Source organism: Manacus candei, unplaced genomic scaffold, assembly GCF_025592945.1.
Source record: "Manacus candei isolate 608988 ecotype Guabito, Panama unplaced genomic scaffold, ASM2559294v1 h1tg000124l, whole genome shotgun sequence".
NCBI lineage: Eukaryota > Metazoa > Chordata > Aves > Passeriformes > Pipridae > Manacus > Manacus candei.
The window spans coordinates 89,811-104,750 of NW_026138172.1; the positions used below are offsets into that span (position 1 = coordinate 89,811).

At 39.2% G+C, this 14,940-nt stretch overlaps 1 protein-coding gene across 4 annotated transcripts in view; it reads left to right on the top strand.

The window, feature by feature from the left end:
* The window catches only part of CUNH12orf4 (chromosome unknown C12orf4 homolog), a 21,361-nt gene continuing 6,421 nt past the window's right edge, over positions 1 to 14,940 (top strand). The window contains exons 1-13 of one of the 4 annotated variants that reach the window (XM_051770730.1): positions 13 to 82; positions 223 to 327; positions 642 to 710; positions 1,272 to 1,471; positions 1,742 to 1,887; positions 2,988 to 3,169; positions 4,370 to 4,469; positions 4,565 to 4,686; positions 6,927 to 7,033; positions 8,621 to 8,818; positions 11,022 to 11,150; positions 12,198 to 12,266; positions 13,299 to 13,501. In XM_051770730.1, the coding sequence (XP_051626690.1) occupies positions 1,294 to 1,471; positions 1,742 to 1,887; positions 2,988 to 3,169; positions 4,370 to 4,469; positions 4,565 to 4,686; positions 6,927 to 7,033; positions 8,621 to 8,818; positions 11,022 to 11,150; positions 12,198 to 12,266; positions 13,299 to 13,501 (1,434 nt within the window). In that variant the 5' untranslated portion in view covers positions 13 to 82; positions 223 to 327; positions 642 to 710; positions 1,272 to 1,293. Of the gene's footprint in view, positions 83 to 222; positions 711 to 1,271; positions 1,472 to 1,741; positions 1,888 to 2,987; positions 3,170 to 4,369; positions 4,470 to 4,564; positions 4,687 to 6,926; positions 7,034 to 8,620; positions 8,819 to 11,021; positions 11,151 to 12,197; positions 12,267 to 13,298; positions 13,502 to 14,940 lie in introns of all 4 variants that reach the window. The other 3 variants (XM_051770729.1, XM_051770728.1, XM_051770731.1) reach the window with 3 other exon arrangements.

The window sequence follows — 14,940 nt, forward strand, 5'->3', positions numbered from 1 at the left end:
AGCTGCGGTGCCGGGGAGGCGGGAACACGGCGGGTCGGCACCGCCCCGGCGGCCGGGTGATGGCAGCGCCCGCCCGGAGCAGGTGAGCCCGCGGGAGGGGACACGGGCAGGCGGTGATCCCGGCAGCCTTCCCGGGGCTGGGAGAACGGGGAGGGCATCCTGCGGGCCGTGCCTTCCCGCTGCCGGCTTTGCTCCTGCTTTTTTTTTTTTTTTTTTAATCAGGAGCAGATTTGGGAAAGGGGGTTCGCCCCCGCCTGCCTCTCCGCCACCTCGTCCCGCCCACCTCCTGTACCCCACTAAACCTCGGGGCACAGCAGGAAGACCTTGGTCAGGCTTGTGTTTCTCCCAGTGTTTTCCCTTTGAATCCAACTCCTGGGAGGGCGGGGACACCGCCTGGCTTTAGCATGGGTTGCCCCGAGGTGTTTGTTTATGTATCTGACCTGTCTCATCTATTTCCAACACGTGGGTTTGTTCAGAGGAAAATCCGGCAAAAAAACACAAACAACAAAACAACTAAACGCCAGAAACTGATCCCATGAATTCTACTTTTTTTTTTTTTTTCCCTTTCTTTGTCTTCCCCTTGGGCCGTGGTTTTTAGCACTGGGGAGATTTCATCCGAAGCAATGTGTCCGGCTTTGCAGGTAATGTCCAAAAAAGAGGGATGTGAATGAGCAGAGGAGCCCGAGAGGAGGGTAAAATTACCGACGCAGGTATGTTCTCCCATCCTGTATTTTCATTCTGTAGACAGCTCTCCTACATTTCTTTTGGATTTTGGTTTTTTTTAATACAGGTTACAGAATGACAAAATAAACTCTTAAAACTTATTGCAAACATCCGCTCTACTCCCCCCTAGCTGTGCCATCTGCTCAAAGGAGGAAAGAAGACCTTTGTGCACTGAGAAGGATTTCAGATTTTGAGACATCCATGGCAGAAGTTAGAGTGTTTCAGTTAGTTTTCTGTTTATGAGGATTCCCATCTGTCTTGGTTATACCTTTAAATCAGGAGACTTATGCTGTAATTTCTGAGAGTAATGACCCAAATTCATATAGTGATATAATTTAGATATACAAATACAGTTTAGTAGCATTTGGTATTTTGGAAACTGGGATTTATGCCCCAGTTCCAGCTGTATATGTTTGGAAGTCAAAACTGAGGGGAGTATCTATGAAAATGTGGGGGATTAAGTTTTTGTGACAGAAGCTATAAATTATTAACAAAGCTATGTTTTTCTTATTTTACAAGAATGTAATTCTTGTTATTTTCATTCCTAGTGCAGGAAATCACCTCAGTAAGATGAAACCTAATAAAGGAAAGACTTACACTCGGGAGAGAGACTATGTGTACACATTCAGTGCTGGAAATGAACATTTTGTGCTCACTGTGCCTCTCAAATTCCCCGTGCAAGAGAATATCAGTCATTTGCACGGGCGTCTGATGGTTCTGCACAACCTACCATGCTTTGTAGAAAATGGTATGAACCCATTTCATGAATCAGCATCACATATCTTTGTCCACAATTGTCTTGCAACTTGCTTTAAGGGAAAAAAAAAGGGTATTTTAGTAGAGCAGTGTTAAAAAAAGTTTTTTAAACAGCAAAACATCGAAGAAAATCACTGTCAGTGCAAACAAGTAAGGTGGCCAAGGAAAAGGTTTTCAGAAAAACTATTTATGTTTCCTAGATGATTACTGGTACTTCTATTGGTGTGTTTTGTTGAGGGACCATTCTCTTCTTGTTGTACAGACCTGAAGCAATCTCTGAACAAGTTCATAAAAGAGGAAACTATAAAAGATTATGATAGAGAAGCTGAAGTGGCCCTGGAAGCAGTGAAATCAGGAAAAGTAGACATCAACCAGCTGGCAGATACTTGGGCTAAAGCTTATAAAGAGGTAAGATTAAGGCTGGAAAGTTAATATTCAGGACTTGTTTTGTGAGAGTGTGTGAGTACAGACAGAATCACAGTTGTGAAGAGGCAAAATTACAGTGAAATTCACTTTTACTGAGTAATTCGTGCAGTTTTTTGTGTGAACGTGAGCATTAAGTCCTCATCCTACAAGTTCTGCGTCAGGGTTTTCTTGAATTTAGTAGATTCAAAAGATACAAAATGAGGAAGTAAAGGGCTAGTTCATTTACCAGTTGATATTCAGACAAAAATAGGCATAAGGATTATAGTGCATTAGAATTAAAGCAAGAGTGGTGTTTTTAAATTAAATTAAAGTGGTACTCCTAAATCTCAGTAGTAGCAATGAAGGCTATAAAGAGAAAGTGTACAATGGAGTGCAACCTTTTAGCTCATTTTTTGAGTTCATGTGACTCTTTTACATTATTTGGGAATGATGAGGCTTTAGCTGGAATAAGGTTTCCAGTTTTGCATGTGATCTTCAAAATAGTGGAATGGGAAAGAACTGGAGGGGTCCTAGTGAAGGCAAAAAAAGAGTTGACAGAAACTGCAGTATTTGAGGAGAAGTTTGTAGGAATTGAGTTTGCTTCTCATGGAATATAGAAAAATGTTGGGAAAAATTTCATAAAGAGCTTGCAAAACTGGCACTTTTGGGCCAGTCTTTGTTCAATAAAAGTAGCTTTTCTTAAATCACTGTTGTTGATCAAATTCTTAGTGACATCAGAGGTTAGTCATCCTTGATAGTAAAGCATTTTTATTTGCATAGCTGGTATTTTGGTCCTTATCTAAAATTCATCAGTTGCAGATACTGTGGACATTGCTGTTCTTTCCAAGTTGGTGTTGTGTGAAAATTCCTAAGTCCTCCCTGTAGTGCAAACCTTAGTGATTCTGCCTTCAGTTGCTTTGAACAAGAAAGAATATGGGAAAGGAGAAAATTTAAAGCTAAAGTAGAAAGTTTAAATTAGGAGAGATGACGTACGAATGATAAAAGCTGTGTGTGTGCCCACTTGGTTTTGCCCCACCATTATGAGGGATCCTTGTATGTCCTGAAAGGTACCATGTGCTTTAAAATCTCTTTAAAATTCTTAGACAACGTTAGAACATGCCAGACCTGAAGAAACCAGCTGGGATGAAGATTTTGCAGATGTTTATCATGATCTGATACATTCTCCAGCTTCTGAAATGCTGTTAAACCTGGAGCACAATTATTTTGTCAGCATCTCGGAATTAATAAGTGAAAGGGATGTGGAACTGAAAAAACTACGGGAAAGGTATTCCTTTTTGTGTTTTTTATGTTTTCTTCTCTCTTATTGCATGTCACTGGGTGTATAAACTTTTAGGACAATGCATCAACTTGTTTTGTGTAAACACTAAGTACGAGAGCATGTAGTGACAGGAGAAGGGAGAATGGATTCAAATTGACAGAGAGGAGGTTTAGATTGGATATTAGGAAGAAATTCTTACCTGGGAGGGTGGGGAGGCCCTGGCACAGGTTGCCCAGAGAAGTTGTGGCTGCCCCATCCCTGGAAGTGTTGAAGGGCAGGTTGGATGGGGCTTGGAGCAACCTGGGATAGTGGAACGTGTCCCTTCCCATGACAAGGGGATTGGAAAGAGATATCTTTAAGGTCTCTTCCAACCCACACCATTCTGTGATTCCATGATTCATGAGGGACAGCTGTCTTATATTACTTTGATGGCCTTAGCTTTTATTATTTTCAATGACCGAGGAGAATATAAGTTTTGATTTCTGTTGTTCTAACCACCTTTTAAGTGTTAAAGGGCTTAAGATATAAAGAATATGAAAAGATAAGCAAAAGACTTGAGGCAGCTATAAATCAGAAACTGTTGAATTTGAATCCCAAGTTCTGGAATAAGTTTGGATAGCTGCAGGTGACTTTTTTGTCCACAAGAGGGAACACAAACAGTGTTTTTCTTTTCCTGCCAGAATACTCTGAGTAGGTGTGTTTGAGCGTTCTGAGTGGCAATACTGCTCTTGAACTGTGAGTGTTCAAGCTCACATTATGCAATGCACATCTGTTCATATGGTTTCTCTGAGACTGAATTGTACATATTTCTAATTTGGGGATAAATGTTGCCAGTAACGGGTTTGTAAACTTTATTGCTGCTTATTGGCTCTTCTCAAATGTGAAGGAGCAGTAATGTTTTAGAGATCAGGTGTGATGCAGCTGTGTATTGACTCTGATGGAATTTATCAGATCTATTTGTCATAACCAGAAAACTCCCTATTCTGGTGGCGGCTGAGAGTGTCTCAAATGAGTCTAGGTTGTTGTTTTGTTGACACAGGAGCTGACTTGGAATCCCTGATCCTTAACTCTAATTTGTTTTGTGGATATCCATTGCTAAATCTGGGAGTGATGTAACTATTCACTCTACCACTACCTCTACTCTTATCACAGCAAAGGGTGTTCTTCTGCCAGGTTTTTGAAGTCTGTGTTTCTCAACTCTTTCAGACAAGGAGCAGAAATGGATAAGGTGATGCAGGAGCTTGGGAAATCACTGACTGACCAGGATGTGAATTCCTTAGCAGCTCAGCATTTTGAATCCCAGCAGGTAAACTGAGGTCCAGTCAACTAAAACACATCATACACATAAATGTCTTAAAAAGAAAACCCAAACCACTCAAACTATCACTGTTGTCTTGTCAGGATTTGGAGAACAAGTGGGCTAATGAATTAAAACAGACTACTGCTATCCAGAAACAGGAATATCAGGAATGGGTGATAAAGCTTCATCAGGACCTAAAGAATCCCAACAACAGCTCAATCGGGTATTTAATTCCTCTGTGATCCTTACTTCCACCTGTAATAGTTCAAAGGACTTGCATTTATGTAATCTTTTAAATAGAATAATATAATCCTATTAGGGTCGTTATAATATCTGTATAAACATTGAAATAGGGTAATCAAAGCAAATCAAAGGCAAATAAACCACCATAATTAAATGTCTGTATTATTAGGAGTTTCTTCATTATGTAATGCTATAACCTTTCAGTATCAGAAAGTGTTCTACTGCACTGATATACAACTTTAGCTGAATGGAATTTCCTCCTATTTTGCCTTTATTTCCTATGTCTGTCTTTAACACTGTTTCACAAGACTTTTTGTTATCAGTTAAGGATGTTCTGCAGAATAATGGTGACTCAATACCATAATAATAGTTATAATGGTAACAATATCACACTTTTGGAATTAATAAGCCACTTGATGTGTACATCACTGGGCAGCTAAAAAAATGGCATTTTTTAGTGTGAACATTTATGGAGAGAGTGGATTGAAAAGCTTTCTGTTTGAGAAAATAGCAGGGAAATTAGAATTTGTAAGTGGTGGGGGGGATCCTTAGTCTTTATCACTAGTAACCACCACCTTTGCTACTAACAGGAAAACAGAAGGAGTAAAACCTGATGCTTTCTTATCCCTCATGTTGGTAGAAGAGCCAGTCTGATGGTGGACACAGTAAAGAATTTATGGGAAACACCACCTTTGAACAAAGAGGCTACCAGGGATAGGAGGAGACAGGATGGATTGTAATGCATGAAACACTTCACTTTCCCATAAGTGTTTCCTTTTGGGATAAGGAAACTGAACATATAGAGCATGAGGGAAGAGAGAGAGGAGGGCAAAGATGTTGGAAGATCGTGCTGTATGTTTAGCTTTCTCACTACTTCCCTCAGGATATTTTTTTTTTTGTCTGTGAATTCATGTTTTGGAAGTTCTTGTGCAGTTCTGAGGTTAGTCCCAGAATGTCCTAGGACTTCACAGCTCACAAGCAGTTTGGCCACATTATAATCCAGTGATTCTAATCCCTGCAGCCTGTGCAGGCTCTAAGCCCAATCCTCAAATATTTTTCCACAGAATTTTCATGTTGGCTCCGTTGATTTATTTCCATGAGGCTCTAAAGATAATGAAATTGCAAAGGCTGTTCGTCCTTGACAGTGTGAACCTCTTTCCAGGTTCTGGCCTTCTTATTTTGCTGCTGTAAAATAAGACCAGAGTGAGGTTGCTTGGAGCTGAAAGCTAGAACTGGAATGCTGGAATTCCAGAGAGACAGTGAGGATGTCTCAGCTTCATAATTTTGGGTGTTTATTGTAGATGTGAAGTGATGGTGTTTTAATCATTGCACCCTCATGCAGTGGCAGAAAGGGGGATCTCTCTGCTTGTGTTCAGTCTTAAAAACTATAGGTCCTTAATGCATTTGAAAATAATGCAGAGGAAGTCTGTAACAGATCAACTAGAAGGTTAAAGAGAGAGAGAGATGTGTGTGTGTTACACACATGTAGACATAAAAGAGAGATATGCACATATTTATGCATTATTATATTGCTTGTATGTGTGTATATGTATTTATCAGTGGTATATTTCAGTCCTGTCTCATCACTAGGCATTTGCAATGTTTATAAAACACCTTTGTAAGTTTATAAAACACCTTTGGAGATGAGGCACTTTGAAAACAGAGAGAAACATTTCATTGATGCAGACTCAAATTGTAGAGATGTTCATGTTGTTTCACGCAGCATCAGCAGCACTTATTGCATCACTAACAGACAGCTGAACTTAGGGAAAAAATTGAAACTGATATCTGAAAAATTTCCTTGTAGGTTGAACACTGTGGAACATTTGATAAGGCTTTTTTTAACCTCCAATTTTGTGCAGGGAGAAAAAAATGCTTTATCTGATAACTTCATAAATAAGTTTGCTATTATAAATAGGCTGAGAAGATTTTTTTTTTCCTTTTATTCCTGCATTCTTATTTTGTTATAAAACTTATTTTTATTTCTCAATCTTGGAATGCTTTACAAATAAGCCAAATCATGTAAATCTAACAGTGGAGTCTACTCTCCCTGCTGCCAGGAAGGTAAAAAAGCCCCAGATTAGTGGAGTTCATGGAGGTTTAGTGTCCTGGTTTCTAGAGACCAGCTGAGAAAACTTTAGGTAACTTTCACAGAGTTGTTGGTCTTGAACAAAAAATTAAGGATAAACCTCTCATTATGTATGTTTCTCATGATTTTAGTGATGAAATTAAGGTTCAGCCCAGTCAACTGAGAGAATCTGTGGAAGGAAATGGAAGAATTTATGAAGAACAAAGGCTGTTAGAAGAAAGCTTTACTATTCACTTAGGTAAGTGGAGTAAACTGACCCCAAAACCAAACATAAGAGGTGCTTATAAATAATGGATCTAAACCATGTATTGTTTGCAGTATTTAAGTGTCAATGTATATAATGTACAATTTGTTTTGTATTTGTTCTTTACTTGTGTAAGAGAAGAATAGGATGGTATAAACTGTGTCAAGCATTATCTAGCTATCTGAAATGTACTTCATGGAAAACATCTCTAGAAGTAAGGTTTTATCCACTTTAGCAAAGTGACTCATGTAGAAAAGCACAGTAACATCAAAACCCGTAGTGTTTAAAAATGATATTTTAACTTTTCTCGGTAAGAAAACGTGGTTATCAAACTCAGTTCTCATGCTCAGTTAACAGAAGAATAGGTACTTAAAATTTGCATTTTTTGTTTGTGCAGTAGAGACTTCTTGTGTTGTTTTGACCTTGTTATGTGGCTTAAAAAATCACCAGCAAAGGCATCAGCCAAAGCAGTTTTAATATAAATTTGCAAAGGAGCAAAAAGGTTCAAAGGCAAGGTTCACTCTGTTGCTTACTATATAGATAAAGCACACAAAGGAAAATTGGATTGTAATCAATCTAAAGTGATTTAGGCAGAGATAGGCAGTGACAATCCTCCAAGTGTCTCAAACCTCAGAGGTTGCCAGCTCTGAGAAGCTTCTCTGTAAGAGGAAGATGCCAGTGCATCCTGCTGGGGTCCAGGAGAGCTCAAAGACATCCCTTAGGACCGCTGTCCATAGCAGTCATATGATGATTGGCTTTAGTCATCTGTAAAATTTTCATCCTCAGGTTGGTAATTACTGGAGTTTCCAAACCAACTGGGAATTGTTTCCAAAACTCCAGCAGCAATGGTACCATTCCCCTCAGGCCGTGGTTCAGGTAGAGAATGTTTCAAGGCCATCAGGGGATGACTGATGATCCCTGCTCTTGTCCTTCACCTCCGTGCAGCTCCCACTTTAGCAAGACTTCCTAGGATGGTCAAGGGATGCCTCACCTTTACACTCATTACACAAACACCAAGGCCCACCGGGAATTCCTGAGGCTGTAGAGTGGTTCTAAGGAAGGGGGGAGAGGATACGCCACCACACACAAGTAATTGAATCCATAGCCTTACAATATTCCTCAGGAAGAATTTCTTCTTGGAAAAGGTGGTCAAGCATTGGAATGGGCTGCCCAGGGAGGTGGGAAGTCCCCAGTTTGGAGATGTTAAAGGAAAGACTGGATGTGGCACTCTGGCCTAGTTGACAAGGTGGTGATTGGTCAAAGGACTTGATGGTCTCGGAGGTCTTTTCCAGCCTAAATGATTCTGTAATAGGGAACAAAGCTCATTTCAGGAGTGAACAAGCCTTGCTTTGTGACAGCATGTGAAAATACTTTACTTTGAAAATACCCTTTGCAAACTACTGATACGTCTGTGAAACTGAATGTAGGGTTAAGAACTTCTTTTGAGTGGTGTTGGTTTATAACTCCCTCACAGATCTTTTTCAACAAAACTTAGGGGAGCGCTTTGATCTCTTGCATTTTAATCACAATCCTGAGGTTTGTCTTGTACTGTGTGTGTTGAGCTGTGTGTGTTCTGGGCAGGAGCTCAGTTGAAGACCATGCACAACTTGAGATTGCTGAGAGCTGATATGTTGGATTTCTGCAAACACAAGCGCAACCATCGAAGCGGAGTGAAGCTTCACAGGCTTCAAACTGCAATGTCTCTCTATTCAACTTCTCTTTGTGGCATGGTTTTGCTGGTGGACAACAGGATCAGTTCATACAGTGGGATCAAAAGAGGTGAGATTTCCCGGGGGTGTGTCATTTAAATTCTTGCTGTCTTCTCCCACAAAAAAAACAGTCCTTGTAATATTAAAATTTAGTGGAGACCCTAATGTAAAATTTAACTTCAGTGGAGACCTTAGTGTTTTGGATATGGCCTTGCAAAAGGGTAACAAATGCAAAAAGAGACACGGGTAAGGGTGGAGGACAGTGTTGTGCTGTTACCCCTCTCATCTCTTGCCTAGGTTTTGTGTTTGAGTGAGGAACATGCTGGAGAGGACATTTCGATGTTGATTTTGCTGCCTTTGACTTTTTATAGGGGCTTCTCACTCTCTAATATCAGATTAGCATGCTGAAACCTGTTTGCAAAAATGAAAAGGGAGTATGCTAAAGTGATAAGTAAATGTATAAAAATGCCATGTGCTTTTGATATCATGAATTCCATTAAAAATGAACAGCAGGAATATTACTTCCAGGTCTATTCCTGGAAAACTTGATTAGTAGCATTGATTGAAGTGCATGTCTTTTGAGGAACTGGACACTATGATGAAGGTGTTTTCTATCAAGGTTAACCAACTGAAGGTGTGTTTGTTCCTGTTCTGATTTTGGTCACCAGGACTTTCTGTGAATCACATTGCTGACCTTCCCACCTTGGTCTGGAAGTTCAATTCCAAAATATTCGCACTTGGAATGTCTTTTTTATGACTGAAACCACTACTACTTGTCATTATTCCAGCATGCCATAAAAAAATATACTTTGGAGGTTGATATTCCCTGGAAACAGTGTGGAATCAGGCTTGTACCAGTAAAAATTGCAGTTGCATTTGTGCTGTTTATGGTTCCCAAGCTGTTTAATTTTAACAGTATTATTTCATACTTACTTGCAGTTACTTTTTCAACTGCTTAAATATTTAAATGAATAACAAAAGCAGAAGATCTGTTTTTATGCTAAATTTTAGGTGATAAGACAGACATTTAGGTAATAACTTTAAAAACAAAATTGCGTTTCCCAGCCACCAAGGAGATCCTGCAGCCACAGTAAAGGAGGAAAATATGGACCATATCACAACCTGTAAAATATAATCCTCAATAAGTTTGGATTTCTTTGGCTTCTGAAGGGACTCTCTCAAACCTCTGAGAATGGTTTCTTTATATACTTTATGCCTTGCCTACCTCAAGTGTTTTATTAGAGCTTTTTAAGGCTACTGTGGCTCATGCTTGGAGTAGTTGTAGTGCACCCAGACAAATTATGAATTAAAATTAAAGTTAAGTATAATTTATTTGCTTTCAGCTGATGTCTTCTAACCTTATTTTACTTTGATGCACACAGAAAACACACTCTTTTGGAGTATCAGCTTTTTTTCTCCCTTGGTTTTAGACACCAGAATTTAATAAAGCCTTTTGAAAATAGTTTTTAAGATGGAGATGTCATGCAAAAAGATAAAATACATTAAGATTTTTCTGTCTACTCTGCCTGTTCTTGTCACTGCCTGTTCATAGGAATATATGGTGCTCTCCAGACAGAGATTGTGATTCTAATTATCAGTATAATATTTCCAAATCTGACGTAATACCTTCTTTATCGGGAAAAGGAACTCACAGCTCTATTTAGCTGGTGACACTTTTCTTTAGCTTTCAAGATCTGTGTTTTGAGAACTGAAAGGAAAGAACTGTAATTCCAGTTTTCCAGATGCACTGTTTAAGAATTTCATTAATAGCTCTCATTTTTCAAAACAAACTGGAATGTTATTGTTACTGTAGGAAGCATCTATTATATATGTTTTAACAAAGTATCACAGATTGAAAGACTGTTAGTAACAAGGCGTCATTTTTAAAGCACAATTACATTTAATGCTCATATTATTGCTGTTGTTTTGGGGTTTTTTGTGGTTTTTGTTTTTTTTGTTTTTTTTTTTGCTCTGGCTGGTTTTGTTTAAAGAGCAGCAACACTCAAAGTTGGTTTGGTTTGGTTTGGTCCTTTGGTTTTGTTTTGGTTTTTTTTTCCCCGAGCATTTAATTTATTTCAAAAAATATTTTGTTCCTCTCCGAATTTGTTTTAGAAATTGAAAGGGGGTGCAGCAATTGCAAAAACATGCAATTGTCTGCTTTTGAGGGGGTTGACTTTGTAGCTTTGTACCCTTACTTGAACAGTAGAGTAGAATTATGTAATGGTACTGAGCACAACCCGATGACGCGGATCATAATCTTATTTTTTTCCTAGATTTTGCAACTGTTTGCCAAGAATGCACGGATTTCCACTTTCCTGGAATTCAAGAACAGCTTGAAATTGTCCAGAAAGTTGTACTTAAGGCCCGAGCACAGCGCAGCAGTAAGTCGAAAAGGCACCATGGTTAGTGACAACCAAAATTACTTTCCTTGGAATAGAACAGTGGGCAGCTGGATGTTTGTGGGCAGGGGCTAGTTGATTCCACTCTTCTGCAGTTACCTCAGCTATAAAATCGGGATGTTTGGGTTTAGCAATAAACCCTGAGACTTCTGCACGAAATTCTCTTTTCATAAAAGTCTCTCTTTGCTGCCATAACAGATATAATTTTACTAAAACCCAACATATAAGTCCTTAGGTTCTGGTCACATTTTAACAACCTGGGAAGTGTATCAGGCCATCCTGCTTTCCTCTGCAGTTTAAACTGCCTGTAGCAACACAGACTTTATCTGTGGTTACATTTTATTTCTGTTTAAATTTAAATCTTTAAAAATAGCAGGAGAGGAGTTATGACTTTTTCCCCTTCCTTTAAAGTGAATGCTAAAAATTGAATAATAAATTGACTAAATGTGTGTACCTTTTAGTGCTGACCAGATCTTTGTGAATGGTTTCCTTTGCAGTTGTATTTACAAATGGCTATGAAATGTTCTGACCACGTGGTGTTTGTACATCCCAAAACTTTGTTTTTTCTTGCAAAGAGCTACCTGTGTGATTTAAATATGTCAGGAATGTGAAAAAAATTCACAGGAGTACATAGAAAACCAGGTTTTCTTGGGAATATTGCATTATTCTTGGAAATATTGCTGTGGTCTTGAGGGAAATAGTGAAAACTGTTTTTATTTGTTAAATTTGTTACATCATTTAAAGTGTAATAGGTGCGATGTAGTTGTGGGGGCAATTTGGAAAGTTCAGTATCATGTATGAGGAACTGTGTTTTGTTTTTTCCAAATGAAGAGATATCATAGAATATGATGAGGAAGTCGATAATTTGAGGTAGGATTCAGTTCGGTGTGTCTTGAAGGCAGCAAAAACACTTCTGTCCATCCTCCTTCTTTTGGTGGACTTTTGTGGTAAAAGTTCAAGCCAAATATCATCTTAGTACATCAAACTTTCGTGCTAAAATGTGATTAATAGAGGACCTGTTTAATGTTTCTGCTGTGTGTTTATATACAGAAAACAAAATGAGTGGAAATGAAGATAAATTAAAGAATATTGAACGAAACCAGTCCAATATTTTGCCGGGTGAGTTGTGTTGCAGTGACCCCCCCACTTCTTGAAGCAAGTTGTGTTCTGTACATGCACATTTTTAGCTCTAAAGTCAGAACATAAATTACAAACTAAACCCAAGTTGACCTCAATCAGAGGAGAAGGATGTTCTTGTGGCTAAGGCAGAGAACTGGGTGTCAGGACATCTGGTTTCTATTCCCAGCTTTGCCATTGCATCATATGACTTGGGGCAAATCACTTCTCTTTGCCTAAAATTTCTTTTCAGAATTTGAGGGTGAAAAAAAAAAGATCTCTGAGCGTCTTGGGGAAAAGATGAAACTGAAATGCCAGCAGCTAATTTTATTTTTTAAAATAACTGGGTGTACATCACTGTTGTGATGCAGAAAAGCACTTCAGGATATGTTTTTTTAACTTGGGAATGGAGAAATCCATTCACCTCAGAGAAAGTATCTATATCCTGATGTTTAGTAATGAAAACTACTGTGGAGCTTGAAGATGAATACATGGTTGTTTGCAAACAACTCTGCAACTCATCTTCTCATTCTTATGAATTATTTTAAATTCTAATGATCACCGATACCTTTGTCTTCCAGTACCATATCTCAGCTGTTACGTAACCCACTATCTGTTTCCACATCCTTTATTTGAACCCATCCATTTTTGGTATTTCCTCCTCCCACATCTGTCTGCAATTCAGTGCTTGCATTGTGTATTTTGAGTATTACACCTCCTCTGTGTTTGTTTTGCTGCTTCGTACTATATATAGATCATATCCGCCTGTGCTGGCACTGTTGTGTTATTACACCACATGTCCATGATGCCAGTGGAACCCATCAAAGCAGGAAAATGAGTGTAGGATGAATGTAAAACAGTGATATTCCAAGAGATCACTCGGTTCCTAACCTCTTTTTTTTAATCTCCTTGTTCCCATCTCTGCTGTATATTTCTATTTGACTTTTATCTTGAATGACCCCGTCCTTACACTGCCTAACAAGGGGATTTCATGCAGATCACCACCATGAGATCTTGGTTTATGTTATTCTGCAGGAGAATTCTACATCACACGCCATTCCAATCTGTCTGAAATCCATGTTGCTTTTCACCTGTGCGTGGATGACAACGTGAGGTCTGTTAATGTGACTGCTCGGGATCCTGCAATCATGGGGCTCAGGAACATCCTCAAAGTCTGCTGCACACACGACATCACCACCATCAGCATTCCTCTCCTGCTGGTGCATGAAATGTCAGAAGTAAGTCAGAATGGAAGGGTTTGGTTTGGTTTTATATCCTTGGGTGCGACCAAAGTGATTTTTGCAAAGGGCGAGTTTGGTTTAAGCCAAATGGGGATGGTCTATCTCAGTCACATGCCATTGTCCTGGCACTTGGATCTGTGTGGTGACCCAAGTAAAGGAACTGAACCAATTAAAAACATTTCAGCCAGCTATATCACTTGGAGTTGTTATTCCCACCCCTCATTTTGGACACTTCACTTCCTGGATCCAGCTCGTCGCACAGTTGTACGAGTATTAATGAAAGGTGGAGTCTTGTGGCAACAGCTCTTGCTTAGGAACTGTACCTTCAGACTTGCTGATGCAGCAGTGATACCAGATCCCCAGTTTTCACTATCATTAGCTATAAAACCTGAAAACTAAGTTTTAGGAGCTGCAGATCTAGCAAAGCTCAGCTTAGAGTTCTGTATTCCTAAACACCACTCTGTAGCACCTCAGCCCTGCACAACAGCAACCAAATTTCACCTTTACTTTTAACTCCCTCCTTCTTCACTGTCTAATCAATATCATCCTTAAATTTTGTCCCTCTTTCCTCTAAGTCCTCCCAGATACCAGCTGGGCAAGAGGCAGTATATTGCCGAGGCTCTTTGTGTTCTTACCTACTAGGCTGAGTTCTGTCTTATTTTCTTTAGTGGGATTCTGATGTGGAGCTTACCTCTCAGTCAGTAAGTTTTCACAGTGCACAGTAATTTAAAACTGTTGGCAACCTCTTTTCTCTGTCACACCTGGCTCAGAAGACGCCAGCAGAGAAGAAAAGGGGGTGGAAAGGCAGGGAGAGAAGTGATGGACAGGCAGCACAGCCATATCCTTAAGAGGTGGAATGTCTATAAACCTAAAGAAATGAGGAAAAAAAAGATAATTTTGCCATCCATGCCAGGGTATCAATGGTAATTATAGTCGGTTGTAGGTTTTTTTTAAATAATCCTTTGATTTTTCACTTGTAATTTCAATATTGCCTTCACCTCTTGGGAAGTGCCTGAGTCACAGCAAGGTAAAGGCTCATGAGAGGATTCCCTTAAACAGTGACTGGTTTTGTAACAGAATTTGACTGGAGCACAGTGTAGAAGTGGCCCCCCTTTTGCAGGATCAGGGTCAATTATGAAAAAGCAAGCAATGCAAAAGGTAAAAATGTTGGAAAGTGAAGCTTCTAAAGGATATACTACCATACAGAAAAGCAGACTTTTAGGAACAGATGGAATTAGTTCTGAAATTTGTATCAAGTCCTTTGTTTTGGGCACAAATGCAAGTAATCAACATGCAGGGTAGGAGTGTGGGTCACTCATGGGACCCAGTTGCTGTGTTTCACAAATTAATTTACCTTTTTCTTAGCCAAGTTGCCATCTGATTATATTCTTCTTCTCTTCTTTTGTTTTATTTAAACTTTGTTAGTTTTAGCTTTC